Source organism: Phocoena sinus, chromosome 3, assembly GCF_008692025.1.
Source record: "Phocoena sinus isolate mPhoSin1 chromosome 3, mPhoSin1.pri, whole genome shotgun sequence".
Lineage (NCBI taxonomy): Eukaryota > Metazoa > Chordata > Mammalia > Artiodactyla > Phocoenidae > Phocoena > Phocoena sinus.
Window position 1 is genome coordinate 73936401 of NC_045765.1, and position 24583 is coordinate 73960983.

The following is a 24583-nucleotide window of genomic DNA, read 5'->3' on the forward strand; positions in this document are numbered from 1 at the left end:
CATGACAGTAACTCAGTAAATACGTGTTGGATGAATGAATGAATGAATGAATGAACGAAAGAACAACACACTGACCAGCTGCATGAGGTCAATCTCTAGTCCATCCCTCCCTCTCTTACCTGCAACCTAAAACAAAGCCCAGTTCTTCTGGATGTCTTCCCTGGTCCTGGAGCATTTGTGAAATTACAGCAACATCATTCCCATCCCAGAAACCTCCACTTCCAATAATTTGTTCTCCTTGGCTATAGTAACACCAGTTACCTAAATGTGGCCCGTCTTCTCCCACCACATCCTAAATCCTCTGAGCCAGGTGCAGCAGCTTCCTTTCACGATGCTAGGACAGGCCACAAAACAGATGATAATCCCTTTGCACATTTCAAGGAGCAGCACCAAGGGAACAGTACCTGGGAAATGCCATTGAATATCCATGGCATTTCAGAATATCCATGGCATTTCAGAATATCCATGGCATTTCTATAGCCTCAGCACTTCTCTCACTCTGGGAATGAAGGTCCAAAAAGCACATCAGAGAATGTTCATAGTTGTAAACAAGCTCCACCTTTGAAACACAATCTAGATAGAACCAAATATAAAAGCCTGAACAATGGATGAAGCCACGGTCTCCTCCATGATTTCCCTTCTGACAACCTTATTGTCTCCTCAACCATAAAAGGTGAACTTGAAACTCAGGACCTTGCCTTGTCACCAGAAACATCCAAGCTTGGATCAGTCTTTCTAAGACCATATATTTGCTCTGTGAACTATTAGAGATTTGTCACATACACAGAAGTATAACAGGATTATTTCTATCTACCTGGGGACCTGGAGTCTTTCACATTGCTCCTGTTAAAACTCTCAGAACAGCAAAACTTTACCTACAAAGTGTTAAAGCTATGACACTCCCAATTTTCACAAACCTCCTCATCTCTTGTGAGTCACATGCAGCCAATTCCAGGAATTGGAAACATGGTTGTGAGGATGAAACTGACTTTGGGGCTCCCCTTGGATATGGTCTTCCAGACTTACCAAAAGGCCATTAAGAGGAAGGTTTACCCCACCTCAGGGAAGCCCGAGGAAGTACTTGCAGTCAAGGTCTGCCCGTGGCTTCTGAGCTACGTCCGAAAAGAATTTCATACTGTACCTGGATCTGCTGAAGCAATTTCTGACTGTCCGAGAGCCAGCATGTACCGTTCCTGAACTGCCTCCATTGTGGATCATCAGTAGGGCTGTCAGATTTAGTAAATAAAAATACAGGATACCCAGTTAAACTTGAACTTCAGATGAATAATAAATCATTATTTTTAGTATAAGTATATCCTATGTACTATTTGGGGCATACTTATCTTAAAAATGTACTCATTGTTTTTCTGACATTCATATTGAACTAAACAGCCTATATTTTATCTGTCAACCCTACTCATCAGAAATGATGGAGGCTTATAGAGATCCAAGAGATGCCTCAGAGCATCCTCAACTTTTATTTATATGTCCTGGACAGTGAGCACGAACTTTCCGCTCCCATTAATTGGCTATAATGGAGTATATTCCCAATTTTAGAGCTTTTTCTACTTGTCATTGTTATTATCCTCCTTATTTTAAAGAGATGTTTATTTTTCTCCAAACTTAATAGCTCATCAAAAAGTATTTGAAAGTTCATTAGACAAGGGAAAAACAACACAATTCTGAAAAGTGAAGGAAACCGCCTGGTGTTTAGTAAAGAAGTATTGGGGAGATTGAAAAAGCCAAACTTAATAAGCAAATCTCTCCAAGGGTATTTTCATAGCTTGATACCCTGCCACACCCTGAAAATATTATTACATCAAGAATGTAAAACTGCTAACCAAATGTAAGGCTCCCATATGATTCTATCAAACTGAGGAGGCTTCTTTACTAAGCAGTGAGCAGACTTGCTGCCCCAGGGACCTCGGCAGTTGCAACATAGAGCTCTTCCCTTTGGGATGGAAGCAGCAAGTTCTCCTGTGGTCTACACGTTGGCCCCAAAAATACTACACTCCCAATACTTGTCAACTTTAAGTATTTTTCTACATATCTCCATTTTTCTGTTACTATTTGGACTACATCCTAGACTTGACATTACATAAATTGCATTCAAGAAGGTATTTTTAAAAGTTGGTAGGAAATCTTAAATCTATAGCTTGCAGTCCCTGGCTTACTTTCATCCAGGTGCATAAGGGTTTTCAAAAGTAGTCAGGTTAGTTACCCCATATCACAACCCCATGCTTGTGTCAGAGATATAAAAATGTAACATGATATTTAAGGTTTTAGTTGCAAAATCATCAAGCCTCCCAGACAGAGGCAATAGAGCAAAATGATTACAGAGGCATGGATTTTGATTTGCTCCAGTGTCTTGGCCAAGTCACTTGGCCTCTGTATTTATTTGTACTTATCTGCACTTATCTGTCACTTGGGGGTTATAATTGTACCTAGTCCATGGGCATATTGTACAAATTATCTGTAAAATAGTTAGAAGAAACTGACACAGAGTAAGCACTCCACAGACATTGGCTATTAGCTACTGGAAATATTTCTCCATGAAAAAGATTACTTTATCAGTGGATGACTCGGTGGGAGAGAGTGAATCACAGAATCACAGCATGTTGAAAGTGACCTAGTTCACACTCTTACGTGAAAAAAAGAAAAGTGTGTATGTGTAGAAAATGTCTGAAAGTTTACATAACAAATAGTTAATCATCTTAACTTTGAGGATTAGAATAAATCAGGAAAGAAGAAAAGATTGAGTGTAATTCAATTTCTATATCATTTGTGTTTCTACACTGAGACTTTTAATACGCTGGAAGTGCAATTTTTTTTAATGTGGCGGGATAAAGGTTTTCAAGTTTTCCTGATACATCTGTATTATTATTTCAGAATTGCTAGCATTTCTTGTCATCTTCGGATCTACACCCATTTGAGTCAGTGGGCCATTCTGGACGGAGGAGATAATAGAGCAGAAGTGAAGTGAGAGAAAAGGAGAGAAAAGATTTTCTCTTTTCTCTTAAAAGAGGAAAGGTCTTTGGAATGGGAACAACTCACAACCAAACTTTTGGAAAGGATGTGATGGAAAATGAGACAAACATCCTACGCCTGTGATGAGAAGGATTCCTTGGGCTGGATGGAGGGAGGTCAGAGGTGGTTAGACAAGGAAACCAACTAGGGAGAAACACACACAAGTGCAGAGCAAACACCCTGAGGCCACTCAGCCTGACTCCATGCAAACATATGTCCAGCAGCCAGCCCTTCACCTGTGGTTCCCCAGCAAGACAGGTACCTCGGGGGTACCAACTCATTCTGAGTCCATTATGCCTGGCCATTCATAAACCGCTGTCTGACTTGTGAGGAATAAACTCTAAATGTTTATGAGGAAATTGGGGAAGGAGATTGAAAGGTTACTTAAACAGAAAAACAAGTTCAGGAAGGCAGGATGGTAGAGAGACAAGAAAAGGACCTTAAAAGATAGAAAGGATTTGCCAAAGAAGAGAAAGAAAAAGAAATGATTCCAAATGGGTTAACCTGCAGCTAGGAAGTTAAGGAAGATTATTGATGGGTGAGGACTATGGAATAAAGTGAATAAAATTTATCAGAAGTTGCTGAGAATATGGTAAGAAGCATGATTATCAAATTATGAACTTCCTGCAATGACATTCTAGGGGGACACTAGGAAGGGGAAGCAAATGTTCATGAGATGATGGTAGCAGGTGGAACGTTGTTTCAGGGGAAGATCAGTCTTGCAGTGTGTATCAGAGGAGGGCAAGTGTGAGCAAGCAATGAAATACTACGTGTATACGGTTCCTTCACTGAGTGCACCCAGCCCCGTGGTCAGACGTGAGAACAAGCAGGACTTCAGGTACTGGAGCTACATTTCATTCATCAAGACTTGAGAAGACACCCTTAACTCGGGTCTTCTCTTCAAACTCCATCTTTCCTTCTTGAGCTTCATTTGGCCTCCTCCCTTACCCTGAAGCTGTGGACTAATGCCACAGAGCAAGATGGGTCACTAGTGTCCTCCATCCCCTAGCGACTGTGGTTCACATCAGTGGAGTACCAAAGGCAATAACCAAGTAACAGACGCAAGAGTGTATGAACAAGAAGAGATTCTGATAAGGCTTTCTGTGACAGTGTGGACCAAGTCGGCTGTATATGCCTGGTATCACCTTCATCGTGAGCATCCTTAGGGGAGAAGTTCTCAGAAGGCAGAGCCTGGCTCTCTAGAGGCTCTGCGTCCTCACAGCCCACTCGAAGACCTCAGTTAAAGCTTCGGCTCCCAATATTTCTCCCTCTGCCTACTCACAGTTTTTGAAGTCTTCTTTCCTCCACAGTTCTCTTGAGAGATGGAGGAGGAGGAAGAGGTTCAGGCCAGCTCAGACTCCCCTGGGATCCCAGCGGGATGCCTATCATTAACCTCCCACCTTCTAGAAAGCTCCTAAGATCTCCACATTTGGGGGAGTTTTCATTTCATCTGTGCTTCAAATTGCTGGCTGGAGATGGCCTGTTGGAAGGTGGCTAAAAGCAAGTAGGAATCCTTCGGGCAGCCTGGCCCTTCTCGACTGTCAAACGTCTTCAGGGAGATTCTAGGAAACATTGTTCTAGAGAAGGGAGGGAAACAATCCAATTGTCCAATAATGCTTGAATGGAAAATAAATGATGCTATACGCATGTGACGAAATAATATCAAACAGTCAAAAATAAAAGACCTAGATCTATATGGATTGACGTGGATAAATCTTGAAAACATAATATTGATTGAAAGAAAATAAGATAAAGAATGTTAGATTATGATAACAGGTATGTAAGTATTTAAATATTTAAATCAATTCAACATATTGCTTGTATATATATATAGATAGATAGATAGATGCAAGAAAATAAACTTTATCCAAAGAACACATTATTTACATTTAATTTGCTCATTTATCTAGGAAACCCAAAAGAACCCACAGATAAACTAGTAGGAACTAATAAGACGGTTCAACAAGGCAGACAGATACAAGATCAATAAATTTTAAAAACCAATCAGGCTCCTCTACACTGGTGATAACAAATTAGAAACTGTAAAAGAAAATAAGAAAAAAATAAGATCTAAAAATAGTTACTAGAGCTATATAAATTATTTAGAGCTAAGCATATGTAAAAGTAAATAGAACTAACAAACTGAGTATGACCAATTAAACTCTGCCCAACCCAAGGATTAAAAAAAGACCGTTCTTACTTTATGAGAACAGACCCTCTTCTTAAGTAGCAGATCAGTAAGTGAGAGTGAATCCAAGAAACACAGCATTTGAAAAGTCAGCTAGTCCAAGCCTCTTGATCACACATGCAGAAGCTGAAGCCCAGGAAGGTTGAGTTACTTGGTAAAGGGCCCAATGTCCTGACTCAAGAACTAGCATTTTTCACTAATTCATAAGACACAATCAAATTCAGTACCTTGGAAAGAGATGGAAAAAAATGAAGAAATCAATCATATAGTTACTCATCTTTAAGTACAGAAATAGCCATGACAAACTTACAGGTATTGAGGGAAAACTGAAGTACAGAGTTTAAAATGTCAATAATCCACAGGGAAACTGGAGACTATTTAAAATATTAATATTAAATCTCTATATAAAAGACATTAAAAGATCTCCAATCAAAAGGTTAATTTTAGAATAGATATGGTATGGTACAATTTATAAATCAAAAATACTTAGAAGAAACACAATCTGGTTAACAAGTAAAGTCACAAGACAATTGCAGGAGAAAAAGAGTATCTTTCTCGAAATGTCCATCAATAAGGGAATAATTATATTATGATTTGTCACTAGAAGAAATAAATAACATTTGCCTAAAAAATGGGATAGACCTACAGCAAAGATTTATACTAAATCTCTATATTAAAGACATTAAAATATCTCCAATCAAAATGTTAATTTTAGAATAGATATGGTATGATATAATTTATAAATTAAAAATCTCTATAAAGCTATAAATCACATATAAAGCACCTACATATGTAAATTCATGGACCAAAAGTCTCGAAATCAGACAGCTAGTGATCAATAATCTCTACAAAAGGAAGTAGTCTTGAGAGTGGGGTTGGGGGGTTATGAAGGGGGACTTTTATTGTACTTTTATACATTGTACCCTTTAAAATAATTCAGTTTTTTAAAATTAATTTATTTATTTGGGACTGCATTGGGTCTTTGTTGCTGCCAGCAGGCATTCTCTAGTTGCGGTGAGCGGGGTCTACTCTTAGCTGTGGTGCACGGGCTTCCCATTGCAGTGGCTTCTCTTGTTGCGGAGCACGGGCTCTAGGCGCACAGGCTTCAGTAGTTGTGGCACGTGGGCTCAGTAGTTGTGGCGCACGGGCTTAGTTTCTCCGTGGCATGTGGGATCTTCCCACACCAGGGCTCGAAGCCATGTCCCCTGCATTTGCAGGCAGATTCTTAACCACTGCGCCACCAGGGAAGCCAAATAATTCAGTTTTTTATAAAGAGAATATTCCTAATATTATTCCTAAATGTTAAAAATATATAGTTGGATAACACTATGAAAAATTAACTGATATATTTTTTATTATTTCTCTTTGCTCCCTGGATTTTTTTCCCCGTCCAGTCAGCTAGGCACTCTGAGTTCACTGCATTAGGAAGGTAAAGACTCAGCAGAAATGAGGGAGAAAAAAAGAAAATTCTCAGCTTTGGAATGTTAAAAACGGAGGCCACAGTAGAACAGGTGAGAATTCTGTGAACAAAAAATAAATCTCGTCTCAAAGGTAAAAAGTATTCTCTGCACTGGGAGGCAGGAGAGGGAGGGAGGGAAGGACTGAAGGAGAGGGATCAGTGTGGCCAGGGACATAGAAACTGTGCTTGAGGATGATATGCCCAGGAAGAGAATCAGAATCTGGAGAAGATTCAGCCTGCATGTGATCATCGCCTCCAGCCAGCACCCCCATCTCAGACCTCAGGAAATTCAGAGAGAGAGTGGAAGTAAGTCAGGAGGGCCACGCACACAGTCTGTGTGGCAAGGGTTGTGGCCATTCCCGATGTGTGAGAAGTCTCCAGCAATTTCCAGGCCTCCTTCTGGAAAATGCTGGCGGACGTCTCTAGTGCTTATGTGAAAGCTTGTTCACAATCCTTGAAAGATACAGATGTAGATGACTGATAGATGCATAGATAGAAAAACGTAATTAAATAAAACGTCCAGGAAAGGTTTGGGAAATGCCCTTTATTGCATATGATGTTTATAACATTATATTAATGTTAGACTGAGTGCTGGTCCCTTCATCCTCCTTCAGACCACGGCATTCTGTCTGCTACTATCCTGAGGGTCCTTTCTTCTCCCTGGAAGGGAGAAAACAAATGAGGTAGAACAGGAAGAGACAAGAAGCACTATAAGCTCTGCTGGTCAGGGTTACCCTCCAGCGTTGCCTTAAAGCTCAGAGCCACACACAGCACAGTGAGCTTGGCTCCAGATCAACTACCGCACAACGAAGGTTCTGGAACATTTCCATATCTCGGGGGACCTCATTTCCACGTGACTCTCTTTCACATTCCCCTTTGTCCCAGAAGGCTAGGTACAGTGGTCAGAGTGAGATCTCAGCTCAGGCCAAAGGCTCTCAGACCTCAAAGTTTTGGTCCTGCAAGGGCCCCTGTCCTCTCTTCAGACCACTCCTGGCTCTCTCTGCCGAGAAGGAGCTGCTGGCAGTACGTCCTCTTAGAGTTGAGGTCCACCGTGCAGGCCCTGAGAAAACTCCTAGTCAAAACGCTCCACATTCTTGTTTAAGTCAACAGAGGTCAATTCCTTTGGAAGTGCTGGGTGTGTCCCCAGGTCAACTCAACTGCACAGCCATTAGGTAAACCAGCACATCTCTGTGGCCCCTTCCCTTAGACTCCTCTGGGCCCTCGTGACATAGGCTCAGAAGACTGTGCCAGCCTCCAGCCTTACCTCTTCCAAGAGATGGCCACACCGCCTTCCAGGATCTTCTGTCCCATGAATCTCAGTTGCTGTGTGGAAATCAAAAGAGAGAAAAACACTTCTTAGCTAAAGAGAATTTCCTGTGGGAGCTGAAAAGCTCAGGATAAATTCCCACTTACAGTCATGACTTTATTATTAAATGACTGGGCCAGAAGCACGGGAGCCGGTTATCTCCCATTCAGTTGTCCCCTGAGGTGCTAAAGCCCCCAACTCTCCCTTATGGAAGCATGAGCCTGGGGTGGTGAGACGGGACTGGCTCGGGGAAGGTACAGCTGCCTCCGCAGCCCCAGCCCCTGCTCACTTCCTGTCCTTCGGAGAATTAAACACATAGACTGGACACTGGCTCCTCGGGCAGAGGTCTTCCCCCGTGTGCTGCTGCCCCTCATTCTCCTTTTCTTCTTGCTTCTCTTCCTCCTCCTCAGAGGTGCTCTCGGATTCCACATTGCCCGTCAGCTGGGACATGGCGAGATGAAAGACATGGCAGCTGAAGCCGTCCTGGACGCTGTACTGCACGTGCTGCTGGAGGATCTCCAAGGTGGGGAAGACCCGGCAGCAGGCCATGCACCTGAAGCCCTTCTCCATGGTCACCATCCAGTCCGGTGTCTTGGCCCTGAGTGTCTCCTTGACTGCAGGTGACCCTGATGGGCTGTCTGGCTCTGCCCTTTCCTCACACTCATTCTCCTCCCCAGTGGGCTCACTGTCAGACAGGTTTCTGGTGGACACATGAGAGGCGGCATTGCCTACCCACACATGCCCAGGAAGGGTCACTTCTTCTCTCCTCAGCTGCTTTTCTAGCAACTCCAAGGGTTTCTCTATCGTCCAGGAGACAGCTACACTCCTGTTCACTTGTACCCGCATGTAGAATATTTTCATGCCCCTTTCCTCTTCGTCTGTATACAGAGAGCCCTCACAGGATGAAGAGGATGAGAAGGAGACGTACTGTGATGGGGGAGCGGTCTCCCCTTGTTCCTGAACCTGGGCTAGGGGTGCTCTAGGCTGGGCAGTGTCTCGATGTAATCTCTGGATTTCTGAAAAAGGAAATTAAAAACATAATAACATGCATGGGCCATGCCGGAAGCTGAGGGAGCAGGTGTGGTAGACGAGGGAGGGACATTTGCATGACATAGCTGTGTCATGAGCTTGGTGTCTGTTGGCCGTAGGATGGAGTGGTGTATCTGGTGTCATCTGTGGGCTTTTCATCTGCGCGTGGGGGGATACTGGAGTGGTGTCTGTATACAAGGGTGTGGAGTATGGTGGTGAGGGCCGTGGTATGTGAGGGATGCAGAAGGATGCGTGTACGACAAGGAGTGCGAGTTTGGGAATGTCGGTGGTGCATTACTTGTGGAATGGGGCTGTGGTGCAGGAGAAGAGCACTGTGGATCACGTGCCTGGGGTTTCTGTGTGCACTGAGAAGGGCTGTGCCTGGAGGGCGGATGTATGTGTGAGCTGTGTGGACCTCAGCTGGATGGTCCTGCTCTCAGGCTGGAGGTCTATGATGAAGAACTCTGTCCTTCTCTGGAAGCAAGGGCAAAGACAAACCCTACATTTCCCCCTGAAGATGCTTAATCCGGTCCCTCTGCCCTCCACCTCAAGCCCAGACCCTTCCGGCCCCTGCTCCTTGACTTCCCCACCATGGTGGTACCAGGATTCACACGCCCCCCCAGACTCAGCTGGGATCCCTGCCCTCGTAACAGCTCAGCCATCCTGCCCAGGCTCCTCCACAGAGCCCTCATCACCTCTGATGACCCTGGGTTTCCTCTCAGCCTCCCTGGGATCTGTGTGCCTCCTGCCTCACAGCCAAGCACCCCCTCACCTGAGGAGCCCCGCACCCTTACCACTGCAGATGACCTTGCGCGGAGAAGAAGCATAGGAGAAGAATTCAGAGGCAGAGGAGACCTCCCCTGACCCTGGGCTGCAGCCTTGGGCCGCCACCACAGTGGATCCAAGCTGAGGGGCATCCTCTTGTGACTTCGAGATTCCTGAGGGAGGAATGAAAGGCTCAGGGTGGGTTCATCAGTCCTCTGTCCACAGATATTTACTGAGTGTCTGACACGTGTCAGGTGCAGCAAATACACACAGTTGAGAGTGTGGTCCCCGGTGGATACTCCAGTATTTAATTCAAATCAATACTTATTCTGTCAGTGTCTTGTTGGTAATGTAGGCCTCGGTGGTGACTGTGAGTATGAGGGAAGAGTGAGCGATGTGTACAAGTCTGTGGTAAGTGTGGGGTGGGCGTGGGGAGCACAGTGCACATGTGTCTATCTGTGTCTGTGGCCTTTGTGTGCATGGTTTCTGTTCACGAGTCAGGAATTCTGGGACATGTAACTTTTCCTCATTACATGGTGTGGCTTGTATTTATGCTGTGTGTTCATTCTTTCATCCACCAAGATTCAGTAAGCAGCTACTCCTATGTATCCGGCACTCTTCCATTGTTCTAGTCTCTGGTAATGCTGCACATTCTAGTAGGGGAAGACAAACACTAAACAAGAATACAATAAATATATAATACATCAGCTGGTGGTAAGTATATAAGGGTTGCCAGACTTAGCAAACAAAAATACAGGGCACCCAGTTAAAATTCAATTTCAGTTAAACCCAGAATAATTTTTTAGTGTAAGTATTCCCATGCACTATTTGGTCTTACTTATTTTTAGTGTAAGTATGGCCCATACAATATTTGGGACATACTCATACTGAAAAATTACTCGTTGTTTATCTGGAATTCAAATTTAACTGGATAGCCCATATTTTATCTGGCAACCCTGACATGGGTTAGTGAGACTGGTTTACTGTGGTTTGTACAAAGCGGGTCTGGCACTACTCAAGAATGTGTTATAAGTGTGGTGTGTATGACATGTGACTGGTTCTTATAGAGGTATTTAGAGATAGCTGAAGTTAGCTGTGTTTGTGCGAGAGTTGAGGAGATACATATATATATATATAGTGTGTGTGTCTATATACATATCTCATCTCCAGCGTTTGGTATTGGAGGAGAGGATTGTGATACAGGTGGGTTGTATGAGAATGTAGTACAGGAGTGATGTGTGTATATACCTACATGTGCTGTGTCTGGTTTAATAAGGAAGTTATATGTGGGGTGTGTGATATTTTTGCTGTATCAGAGTGTACATGGGCGTATGAGTTACTGTCTCATAAAACACCCCTAACAATAATTCTGTATACACTCTTACATACACCGAGTGTCACCCCGGTCCAGGCAGGGTGACAAGAACTTTACCACGCAGACTTTATATCTGATAAGCCCTCTACCCCCATTCATCCCGCTCTTCTCTCCACTACCACACACACACACACACACACACACACACACACACAGGAACATAGAGAAAAATATTCTGAATGGTGGGGGCAGGGGCAGTCATTGCCTTCCCCAGCCTGTCCCAGCCACTGTCTGAAAATCTGCCTGCTGTCTAGACCTCCATTCCCAGGGCCCATCCTACAGTCTCCAGGGTCCTGGGCCCGGTAGGAGCTACTGGGCTCTAATCTGGGGCAGAGGCCTCTAGCTGGAACTCTGGGATGGGCTCAGAGTTCCAGCTAGAGGCAAGCTACTGGCCTACATTTAATGCACGCAGGCACCACGTGGCCCGTGGCTCTCAGAGATCCCCGCAGGACCCTGAGGACATTTCTCACCCCTGCCCACGTGGTCTCAGTCTCTGGAAAGCCCTTCCCTTCCCTTGATTTCCTTTGGGAAATTCTTCCTGTTGAAGGAATAAAACCTCCTTGCTTTCAATATGACACCATCCCTAGACAAACAATCTTCTTTTGAACTGCATTCCACTTCTCAAGGTATTTTTCAACAAGGCCTTCAACTCATGGGGCTTCTCTTTCCACTTTGGTAAAAGGGGCCAAGCAACTCATGGGTCTCTCTCAGCATCCTTGCATCCTTCACATCCCACACCTCATGACCCCAGGGAAAGATCAAAGAGAATAAGAGACAACTCGGGGACTGAGAAAAGCTGCACCTGTAGGTCTGTTCAAGCAGGATGCAGCCTGCTGTGAGTCCGACAAAGCTCCAGGCCCGGCAGCCCCAGGAGAGAGTCCTCAGACCGGCGGAGCTGACCTCCCATCTCCCAGGGGCATCTGGCCTTTCTGTGCTGTCTCACACCACAGGGACCCTCCAGATGGATACGGCAGCATCAGTGAGACAAGGTCTCTCGCTCCCTGCTTCACAGGTGACACGTTCTCAGTTACCCACCCTTCCTAGAGAAGGTTCAGTTTGGCAGAAACCCATGTGCCCCAGACAAGTTGCCCCCCACATACCTCCTCCCTTCTGGGCAGTTTCCTGGGACTCTTCATTTTCCAGATGTTTCCTCTTTTGTCGCTGTTTCATCGTACCAACTAGAAGTCTCCCTTAGAAGATGCCTCACCTCCAACTCCTCCTCTTCCCTACAGGTTGGCCCTTCTTGGCTCTTGGGAAATCCGTTGAAATGATTCAATACGAATAAAAATAGTCAAGTCTCCTAAATGGCTGAAGAACTTAGACCACTTAGTGAACCGGCAGTACTGCCTAGCGCTCACCAGGGCTGCTAAGTTTCAAAGGTTGCCACGGCCACAGCAGAGTTCTCTAACCTCAAGGATGACCTCAGAGCATTCTGTGGACCTAGGTTCAACAGTCTCTGCAACAGCACAGACCCCATTTTCAAGAACAATTCCTTTTTCCCAGTAGAACCTTTCCCGTGAATTCAACTCTCACATCTTTCAAATGCGGCAGGATATTTTGAGATGTTAATCTGTTCCTGTTTATTTTCTTTTCTTCATTTCACCCTTTCCCTTCTGCATTCAGGTGGGTAGCAGACCCTATGTTCTCTGGCCAGTGGAAGAGCCTGGCAGGGCATAGCAGAAATAACATGCTGATGATCTTGGCTTTTATTTCTAAAATCGCAAACTCCATGGAAAAGAGAGGATACTTGAGCAGAAACATAACAGAAGGAGGTTTTTGAAATTAGGTACTGTCTTGTTTCCCTACTGGAATGTTGAAATGTGCTAATTAAGTCAGAGAGAGATGTCTGCAAATCCTGGAGGAGAAAAGGCCTCTCAAGTGTGGCTGGAGGGGTAAATGGGGCAAAAACTCTAAAAGGAGATGGCTATAGTATGCATACAAGCAGAATCATGGCAACCAGAATCATGGCAACCTGTCCCATGCATGGCACAGCAGCCACCAAACCTAAAGGAGGCATGGCCCCCGAGCTGATGGACACCTACACTTACAACTGTGGGCTCCAGTCAACAATGATCATGCTTCCACCCACTCCCTCAAAAGCTTGGCCCTGTATGACTTCCAGATAGGGATGGCGGAAATCCAAACAGGACACCAGCAGGATCAAGGCTGAAAATACAAATTACGTGGAATTATAAAAAAAAAATTTGTACTGTTTCTTGCACACCTCTGCTTGTGGGCTGTAATTTATACCAGTTATAAGTGGCAATGCATCTGGGTCCTCCTGACTCCACTCTAGAATTAGAGACACCTCATTTTGAGGTGTTGGCCAGGATCCAGTGGGAGTATTGGTGCACGGGACGAGGTAGACTCCCAGAAGTCGCTGCTTTCATTAGAAATACCACATGGACTGAGGCAGGTCCCAATTTGAAAGGGCACTGCAGAATGACTTAAGGTTTCAGGCAACAGGAGAGTGAAGAGAGGACAACGTCAGCCTTGTGAGGGTTTGCTGACGAGATTAAATCTTTCTGCTTCTTGGAGAATCCCTAGAAAAGATGGGGCAAGGAGGATTTTTCTTCTTAGTTTTTTTGGGGTAGAAATTTCCAAACATACACAAAGTAAAGAGAATGATATAAAAGGAATGCAGCACCATTTACCCATCACCCAGTTTCAACAATTATCAAAAGTCTGCCATTCTTGTTCTGCTATACACACACACACAAACAGACTCACTCACTCGCACACTTTTAGTTTTTTGTGTATTTATTTTGGTTTAGGAGTTTGGGGAGGGTGGGGGAAGTGCTGTTTTTTATTGCAAATCTCAGACATTATGTCATTTCTCCTTACGTGCCATAGTATTTATCTCCAACAGATAAAAACTTGTTTCTAACATAACATCATTATCTCACCCAACAAATTTAATTATCATTTTTTCTTACCACAATAACTAAGCCATACTCAATTTCCTCCAAATGTGTTTAAATGTCTTTTTTATACATGATCTATTGAAATCAAGATCTAAAGAAGGTCCACACCTTGCAATGTCAATGTGTCTTTTAGTCTACAACAGTTCTCCCTCCCTTTTTTTTGGCACTGATTTGTTGAAGAAACTAAGTAATTTATCCTGTAGAATTTTCCACAGGAATCTGTTGATTGTATTCCTGTGATGTCATTTAAGATGTTCCCTATGACCTCTATTTTCTTATAAACAGGTAGTTACAGCTAGAGAATTAATTAGATTTAGATTCGATTTCATGTTACTACAAGATTATTTTATAAGTGATGCTGTGTACCTTCCTATTGCATTGCAACAGGAAGTACAAAAAGTTGTCTGGTTTTTTGTTTGTTTGTTTGTTTTGTGGTACGCAGGCCTCTCACTGTTGTGGCCTCTCCCGTTGCGGAGCACAGGCTCCGGACTCGCAGGCCCAGTGGCCATGGCTCACGGGCCCAGCCGCTCCACGGCACGTGGGATCCTCCCAGACCGGGGCACGAACCCGTGTTCCCTGCATCAGCAGGCGGACTCTCAACCACTGCGCCACCAGGGAAGCCCTGTCCGATTTTTAATGAAGTTAAGGTTGATCGGTGAGGTCAGGTACTGTCAGCTTGGTCCCTCCATCCATAATGATGAGGAACCACAGTGCTCCTCACCAACCTTTCAACAAAGAGCATAACAACCGTTGATGATCACCACTTCCTTAGGAGTTGAACTTTCATTAGAAGTTCTAATTCCATCATTCCAAGGAGGACGATTCTTTAGGCATCTTTCTTAGACCCTGAATTTCTGAAAGAAATGAACCTCCCCTCAGAAAAGGAAAGACAATTCCAAACATACCAGCTCAGGTTGTCCAACCTAGAAGCAATGGATTCATCACAACAAGCTCCAGCTAGGTTGGGACATACTTTGGTCATTCCTTCATTTCTCTGTCCATTCTTCATTATATAAACAGTTATTTAGCCCCTCCTATGTGCCAGGCTCTCTAGATTCTGTACTTGAACATTTAAGAACAAAAGAGATACAAAGATTTTCTCTCAAGGAGCTTAATTCTAGAGGAGAAGATAGACAATTTTTAAAAAATACCTAGTAGGTTAGATATTTGCAAGTACCATGATGAAAAATAAAACAAGAAACTGGATATGGGACTATAGGAAACAGGGGAATTTCTATGCTGAATGGGAGATCATGGAAGGCTTCACTAAAAGGGCCTCATCTCAGTAGTACCTGAGGGCAATAAGGGAGCTTAGAGCCAAGGTTACATTTTTTAGGCAAAAAGAGACTGGAGTCTGGGTCAGGGATTGCTTGGCGTGTTTGAATACCAGGGAGAAAGCCAGTGTGGCTGAGGGAGGGAGAGAGTGGTAAGAGGGGAAGTCAGAGGGATAATGAGGAACCAAATTATATAGGGTTTATAGGCTACTGCTAAAACTTTGGCTTTTACTCTGAGTGACATGGGAAGCTTGGAGAGTTTCAAGTGAGAAATTACATTTTAAAAGCTCACTCTAATTGCTTTGTTAAGAACAGACATTTGGAAGGCAAGGTCAGAATCAGAGAGAACGTGGGCCTATTGCAATAAACCAGGAAAGAGATGAATGATAAAAGGAAAACTAAGTAAACTAGACGTCATCAAAACTAACATCATTTGCTATGTGAAAGATTCTTTTAAGAGTATAAGAAGTCAAGCTAGAGACTGGGAGAAAATATTTACAAACTACATAGCCAACAAAGAAGTAAGTCTATAACATATAAAGAACGCTCATACTCAACAGTAAGAAAATAAACAATTTGATTAGAAAATGGACAAGAGATATGAAGAGATTCTTCATTGAAAAGGATATACAAATCGCAAATAAGCACATGAAATGATGTTTAATAGCACTAGCCATTAGGAAAATGAAAATGAAAACCATAATGAGATACCATTACTCATCTATCAGAATAGCTATGGGATCCAGGTAAAAAATTAGCTTGTTTCTCCAAACAAATTTTTCTTAGCACCTGCGAAGTCACTATGAAAGGTACAGTGAATAAACATTTTGCTATCCACGGAAGAGCAAGTAAGTTAACACTGGAGAAAACACTTCATAAACCATACAAGCTGCACAAAGGTGAGGCGCAACAGTTACCCTCCGGAGCTGTAATTGTGAATACTTTTAACCTCAAATGGACCATGAACTTCTCTGTTCCAACCTAAGATTCTATAGTCGTTTCACAGTATCCTCAGGGGATTGGTTCCAGGAGCCCCTGCAGACACAAAAATCCACGGATGCTCAAGTCCCCTATGTAAAATGGCATAATATAGTCAGCCCTCCTTACCTACAAGTATCGCATATGCAGATCTAACCAACCATGGATAGAAGTTTTGATTCACATTTGGTTGAACCTAAGGATGTGTATTTACTGAAATAAATCCACCTATAAGTGGACCCACGCAGTTCAAACCCACGTTGTTCAAGAGTCAGCTGTAGTACCAAGTCCAGTGTGGAGGGACAGGGGGTTCCCCGTATCACCAAGCAATTATCAGACACCACCTGAGTGTTGTACAAATGCAGCTCAATTCTGATACTATTTACACAAAGATAGCGTCAGATTCCACAGATTAGGGCTCAGTCCTACAAGACTGCTCCTACCACACACACACACACACACACACACACACATTCAGACACCAGTAGCAAATAATGCAGGTTTCCATCCTTGCTTCTGACCAACCAGATGTTGCTTTCAGCTTGATTAATTCACACAAAGCGGGCTCACAGAACTCAGAGAAACATTTTACTTACTAGATGACCATTTTACTTACTACATATTATAAGCTTTATATATATATAGACTCAGGAACAGCCAGATGGAAGAGATGCATAAGGTAAGGCATAGGGAAAGTGTCTAAATCTTTCATGGTCTCTGAGCATGCCACTCTCCTCGTATCTCCACATGTTCACTGACTCAGAAGCAATCCAAACCCCCTCCTTTTGGGTTTTTATGGAGGCTTACTACATAAGCATGTAAACATCATTTGCCTTCGGTGAATGATTCAACCTCCAGCCCCTCTGACCACTTCAGAGGGGTGGGAATGAACGTTCCAACCCTCTAATCACTTGGTTGGCTCTACTAGCAACGAGCCTCCGTCCTTAGACACCTTTATTGCCCTCAGCACTTAGGAAATTCCAAGGGTTTTAGGAGCTCTGCACCAGAACAATTGAAGACCAAATATCTATTTCTTATTATATCACACAACCACCTTCAATTTCTACAGCACTGCCTTCAAGAGGTTGCCCAGTCCATATTTCAGTATTTCCAGTGAAAGGAAACAATTCCCCTCAAAGCAGCTTTGACATTTATGTATAGAAAACTTAAACTTTAATTCAGTAAAAAGAAGGATCTTCTATATCCATAGGGCTTTCCCTATGTATCCCAGTTATACTCTTTTTTTTTTTTTAAGAATATGTTGGGGGTAGGTATTTATTAATTAATTTATTTATTTTTGCTGTGTTGGGTCTTCATTTCTGTGCAAGGTCTTTCTCTAGTTGCGGCAAGCGGGGGCCACTCTTCATCGCGGTGTGTGGGCCACTCACTGTCGCGGCCTCTCTTGCTGTGGAGCACGGGCTCCAGACGCACAGGCTCAGTAGTTTTGGCTCACAGGCCTAGTTGCTCGGCAGCATGTGGGATCCTCCCAGACCAGGGCTCAAACCTATGTCCCTTGCATTAGCAGGCAGACTCTCAACCACTGCACCACTAGGGAAGCTCCAGTTATACTCTTTGAAGACTATATCAATCAAGAATAAGCTTGAACTACCACTGGCATTTTTCACAGAACTAGACCAAAAAATTTCACAATTTGTATGGAAACACAAAAGACCCTGAATAGCCAAAGCAATCTTGAGAACGAAAAACAGATCTGGAGGAATCAGGCTCCCTCCCTGACTTCAGACTATACTACAAAGCTACAGTAATCAAGACAGTATGGTACTGGCACAAAATCAGAAAGATAGATCAATGGAACAGGATAGAAAGCTCAGAGATAAACCCACTCACATATGATCACCTTATCTTTGATAAAAGAGGCAGGAATGTACAGTGGAGAAAGGACAGCCTCTTCAATAAGTGGTGCTGGGAAAACTGGACAGGTACATGTAAAAGTATGAGATTAGAACACTCCCTAACACCATACACAAAAATAAGCTCAAAATGGATTAAAGACCTAAATGTAAGGCCAGACACTCTCAAACTCTTAGAGGAAAACATAGGCAGAACACTGTATGACATAAATCACAGCAAGATCCTTTTTGACCTACCTCCTAGAGAAATGGAAATAAAAACAAAAATAAACAAATGGGACCTAATGAAACTTCAAAGCTTTTGCACAGCAAAGGAAACCATAAACAAGACCGGAAGACAACCCTCAGAATGGGAGAAAATATTTGCAAATGAAGCAACTGACAAAGGATTAATCTCCAAAATTTACAAGCAGCTCAATAACAAAAAAACAAACAACCCAATCCAAAAACGGGCAGAAGACCTAAACAGACATTTCTCCAAAGAAGATATACAGACTGCCAACAAACACATGAAAGAATGCTCAACATCATTAATCATTAGAGAAATGCAAATCAAAACTACAATGAGATATCATCTCACACCAGTCAAAATGGCCATCATCAAAAAATCTAGAAACAATAAATGCTGGAGAGGGTGTGGAGAAAAGGGAACACTCTTGCACTGCTGGTGGGAATGTGAATTGGTACAGCCACTATGGAGAACAGTATGGAGGTTCCTTAAAAAGCTACAAATAGGGGGCTTCCCTGGTGGCGCAGTGGTTGAGAGTCCGCCTGCCGATGCAGGGGACACGGGTTCGTGTCCCAGTCCGGGAGGATCCCACATGCCGCAGAGCAGCTGAGCCCGTGAGCCATGGCCGCTGAGCCTGCGCGTCCAGAGCCTGTGCTCCGCAACAGGAGAGGCCACAACAGTGAGAGGCCCGCGTATCCCAAAAAAAAAAAAAAAAAAAGCTACAAATAGAACTACCATATGACCCAGCAATCCCACTACAGGGCATATACCCTGAGAAAACCATAATTCAAAAAGAGTCATGTACCAAAATGTTCATTGCAGCTCTATTTACAATAGCCCAGAGATGGAAACAACCTAAGTGTCCATCATCGGATGAATGGATAAAGAAGATGTGGCACATATATACAATGGAATATTACTCAGCCATAAAAAGAAACGAAATTGAGCTATTTGTAATGAGGTGGGTGGACCTAGAGTTTGTCATACAGAGTGAAGTAAGTCAGAAAGAGAAAGACAAATATCGTATGCTAACACATATATATGGAATTTAAGGGGGGAAAATGTCATGAAGAACCTAGGGGTAAGACAGGAATAAAGACACAGACCTACTGGAGAACGGACTTGAGGATATGGGGAGGGGAAAGGGTAAGCTGCGACAAAGCGAGAGAGTGGCATGGACATATATACACTATCAGACGTAAAATAGATAGCTAGTGGGAAGCAGCCGCATAGCACAGGGAGATCAGCTCGGTGCTTTGTGACCACCTAGAGGGGTGGGATAGGGAGGGTGGGAGGGAGGGAGACGCAAGAGGGAAGAGATATGGGAACATATGTATATGTATAACTGATTCACTTTGTTATAAAGCAGAAACTAACACACCATTGTAAAGCAATCATACTCCAATAAAGATGTAAAAAAAAAAAGAATAAGCTTGAAATTTTATTGTAACAAATAATTCCTCCAAATCTCAGTGGTTTAAAACAACAAAGGTTCATTTCCCACTCCTTGTACATGTCCATCATGGGCTGCCTAGGAGTTCTGCTCTTCATTTTCCTTATTCCTGCCCCCAGCTTGACAAAGCCACCTCTCTCAGTCATCTTTGTAGAGAGAAAGAATTCTGGAGCCTCACACTGGCAGTGTGAGTTCTGGCCCAAAAGTAACACACATCCCTTCCACCCGAAACTGTTGACCACAATCTTATTTTTAGGGAAACCACTGCCCAAAACCGCCTGCCCTGACCAGGCCCGATAGTAACCACTTGCACGAGTTATCTTACAACAGGAGGTCCTGGTAAGGAACGCAGAACTAACAAACTACCACCAACCGGAAGAATTCGGGATAGGTCAAAAGGAGAGAGGAGACTCCAGTCCATATGTCCTACCAACCTCCCAGAATCCTTCTCGCTGGAACCTATCCTAGCTGAGCAATGTGTGCACCACCAGAAAGGATCCTGAGTCAGAATGATTGGACAGAGACAACCCAGAAACTAACCCCATTACCATAAAACCTGAGACTGCGAGCCCCATGGCAGAGCAGTTCTCCTGGGTTCCCTTACCCTGCTGCTCTCTGCCCGGACATGCCTTCCCAATAAAGTCTCTTGCTTTGTCTGCACATGTGTCTCCTCAGAAAATTCTTTTCTGAGTGGTAGACAAGAGCCCACTCTTGGGCCCCGGAAGAGGTCCCTCTTCCTGCAACATTATCATATGTCTCTCCATTTTCTAAACTCCTTAGGGAGAAGTAATTGTGAACAATACTACTGAAGAGTACAGAAACCATACAGAACAATTCTAATCCCTCCCTGTTAAATATAAGACCTGACAGAACCATCAAGCTATGCATTCACAAAACTGGGTCTAGAACTCAGATCTCTTAGGTCATGATTCAGAACCTTTTTCCACTATGCTATGTTAGGATTTTTATACCAAGACAATGTAGTTGGGTTAATAATGCCTTTACTTCATTTTTTGTTTTTGTTTTTTTTCATAAATTGATTCAGGAGGGAGGCTTTGGAAGCCCCTAAAACACTTGTCTTAAACTGAAAAGCAACTGGAAAATAATCCCACTGCCTTTTGAAATGGTTGACCTAGTAAAGATTAGATGTCTGGGAGGCTTTTATGTTCTGAATATAGGGAATAAAAAGGAAACAATCTTCCTAAGTCTTTAAGAAACAGGGGGAAAAACTCTTGACTCCCACTTTGCTATTTTGATTAGCTTGTTGACACTTCAGTTCTTTGAGTAATAGCAGTGGCAACGGCTAGAGTTTAGCCAAGATAAAAGTATATATAATAGTGTGGCGGCCCCTGCAGAACCACATACCACTGTAAATGCTTTAGCTCAATCCTATTTGCTCATAGGTCTGTGCAAAGTAACAAATGGTTCTGAAACATTTATTCCAAATAGCTTTCTTATTATTACTTTAAAGATAACTTGGCTGCCAAATACTTGCTCCCTGGTGAAAAAGAATGCATATATGGGAGGAGGATTTATGTATCAAGATATGCTGCTTATTTCGCTCCTGCTGATACAATGCACATCTAATGAATTAGAGATAATCTTCCTCTCTTCCCCAAATTGTAGATAAATGAGTATGTCGTTTCTCCCTCCCTTCAATTCACCCTGGTCATAGTTATTTTCTTTAAGAATATTATTCCCCTGCTTAAATCTTAAATGGTTTCCCAATGTGAGAAGAATAAAACCTAAAATATTCAACCGAACATTCAAAGCTCCGTAGGGTTGAAGACCCTGCTGAGTTTTCCAGACTAAGCATAACACTCACCTTCCCGCCTCCACTCAACTAGGCCAGACTTCCCTCCCTCCATCAGAGGACAGGCGCTTGCTCAAGTCATTTCTTTCAAAAGTATAATTTTTCAAAGTACAATTTGTTTTTAAGTCCAATTAAAATCCCACTTTCTACAAGAAGCCCTTCCAGATATCTCAGTGAGAATGGACCACACATTTTCCCAGCATGTAAGTTGTACCTCTGTGATAACTCTTTTCACATTCTTCACTCGGGCAGACTCTTAACGAATGTGTCTGATTTCCCCCACAACATAGAGTAGGATCACTTGGAAAGTAGAGGCCAAGATTCCTTATCTCTGGATTTTCCACATCTCCTTGCACTGAGCATGATCCCTAGCAGGACCCTGTGGGCTCCTGGGCACAAAGCCTGTATCGGTGTCCCCCATTTCTTGATTACAGGAAATAGGCTTCGTTCAGCCTACATGACCTTCCCTGAGTTCCAATGAGCAGGTTCAAGCAGTTGCTAATTAGAGAAGGGAGGGGATGTGAGACAAGGGAGGAATAGTCAAAAGAAGCAATAGTGCAGCCTTGGGGCAGGGCCTTGGTTCCCCCTCAAGGGATACACATAACAATACCTTTGAGCTGTTTTGCAGATACTGAAACCCCCACTAGTTGGGAGAAGTTAATGGTGTGCTACCCACAAACACACAGACCCCAGAACCAGTTGGAACCGTAAGGTTGATGATGCTGACTCCCACTTACCTCACCACCAACCAATCAGAGGAATGTCCATGAACTGATCATGCCCTCCTCTTTGACCGATTACTATAAAACTCCTCACTACACTCTCCAGGTCAGGGCCACAGAGTTTTGAGGGCAATCGCCTGCTCTAGCCCCCCTTTGCCTGGCAAAGCAATTCTTTTCTACTTCACCCAAAACTCTGTCTTGAGATTTAATTCAGTGTTAGGGTACAGAGGCCGGATTCGGCTTCAAGTATGAGCTCCCCTACTTGCTCCCCTATCCCGCAAAAAAACAGAAGCTTAAATAAATTGCCAAAGTACTGGATCTTCTTCCTCCCTAGGCCAAACAATGTCCTGACCAGTGGCCTCTCTTCTTTTTCCCCATACCAGCACAGGAATGCCATCTCTGCTTTTATGCTTGCCTGTCACCATGTTCATGTAACTGAACAAAAGTGACAGCCCTGTTCATCCCATGTCCTGTGTAATCCACCCAACTCCTTTCATCTCCATCTAAAACTATTTTTTACACTGCCTAAAATTTAACCATAGAGAAGCAGTACTTTGAATATTTACCCTTCAAAGATTTTTATTAAAATACAAGTAACCTCATGAGAAGTGGCGCCTTAACTTAAACCATCATCAGCCATTGTTTTAGCAAGGACTAGGGGAAAACAGGCTGAGAATTGGGCCATTTTTTAATGGGACTGGAAATGTAGAGACAGGAAAGAGAAGAAATGGTATCTGGTCAGGAGGTAGATGTTGGGGGGGGGTGGTGAAAAAGTACCAAAAATAAATATTCAACTTCCTCATAAATTTGCAACAGACGAAGTCTTCCTGAGCTGGTGCCCCTGTGTGAAGCAATGTATTAAGGACATGAGACATACAGATCCACTGCAAATTAATAATGTTAATAAACTGAGCTGAGACTCAGAGAGTTCAAATAACTAGGGTTGAGAAGAATATTCGAAGTTTATTTTTAAAGGCGCCCAGAGATTGAGGTAAAACCCACAACTGTAAAGAACACCTTTCCATCAAGGACTTAGCTTCTATGTATGAATTGTAAGTAAGGGAAGCAGCCTTAGGAAGCAGAATCAGATGATTACTGGTGCCTAGGAAAACCTCTGGCCTAAAGAAGTAATCTGAAGTTAGCCCCATCTTCCTCTAAACCCGTTTTGAAAATCTCCTCCATGAACATAATACACTTGACATGAATTCATGGAAGTAAATGAGGTTAACAGGATCTGACCAACATCTTAGTGTATCTTCCAAAGGATGGGCAGTGTATCCATAATGAGGAAAGGAATATGAAATGCTCACAAATCCCATGATTAAAATGCCTCTTGGTCTATAAATCATGTTTCCCTGCTGTTCATAGCTCTGAAAAGGATTAGAGAGAAACCTACTCCTGGGTGTGACAACTGGGGTCACTGAAGATTAGATGTTGCCAGGAGCCCACAGAGTCTGCCCTGCAGAAAGCAGTGAAATGATCAAACCCCCACTCCTTCTGCTGGAATATTTACTGTTGACACAAGAATTCAGCTGTAGACTATGAGCAAAAACCTTCTGTCAATCCTTTTCAGTCCTTAATGGGACAAAAAGAGCTAGAGATCTTTCAAAACAGTTGAAGATTGCTACCTGACAGGGAGCTGGGAGAAGTGCAACTAGCCTATGGGTAATTTTTAAGGCTACTTCTAAGTGTGAAGCCCTTTGACTGGTTCTCTGTCTCGTGGGTGTCCCGAAATTTCCATCTCACTGAAATTTGGAAAAGAATTCAGGTTCTATCTTTCCCCAGAGAGGGGAGGCAGCCACAAGTTTTACAAACCTAGAGTTTGTACATACGGCAAAGTTAGATTCGCTTACTACTGGAGCCTGACAATACCTGATACCTGATAAAAATCACTGTCAAATAACATTTATAAGAACCCAGTTGCATGAGATGGGCTACTATGTTGAGGATCACAAACAGTTACAGCAAAGGCCTCCAGGTGCCCAGAGTTTAGGGCAAGCAAATGAGCATATAGGAAAGGCAAAATTTAAAAATGGCAGACCACATTTGAATGGACCAAGTAACTGCTTTGCCATTGTACATTCTTCCTATCCCCTGTCACCCATCCAGCTATCCATCCCCCCAAAACATACCCCAACCCTAGTGACAAAGGTGGAGGCAAAGCCTGGAA

General features: G+C 43.3%; 1 protein-coding gene across 1 annotated transcript in view; it reads right to left on the minus strand.

Moving 5' to 3' along the window:
- Window positions 1–7205: 7205 nt before the first annotated feature.
- Window positions 7206–24583, minus strand: part of FAM170A (family with sequence similarity 170 member A) — a 44507-nt gene continuing 27129 nt past the window's right edge. The window contains exons 5-9 of the mRNA XM_032629027.1: window positions 12250–13692; window positions 9804–9947; window positions 8270–8996; window positions 7939–7997; window positions 7206–7334 (exon numbers count right to left, since the gene is read on the minus strand). Of these exons, the coding sequence (XP_032484918.1) occupies window positions 7991–7997; window positions 8270–8996; window positions 9804–9947; window positions 12250–12319 (948 nt within the window). The 5' untranslated portion in view covers window positions 12320–13692 and the 3' untranslated portion in view covers window positions 7206–7334; window positions 7939–7990. The remainder of the gene's footprint in view (window positions 7335–7938; window positions 7998–8269; window positions 8997–9803; window positions 9948–12249; window positions 13693–24583) is intronic.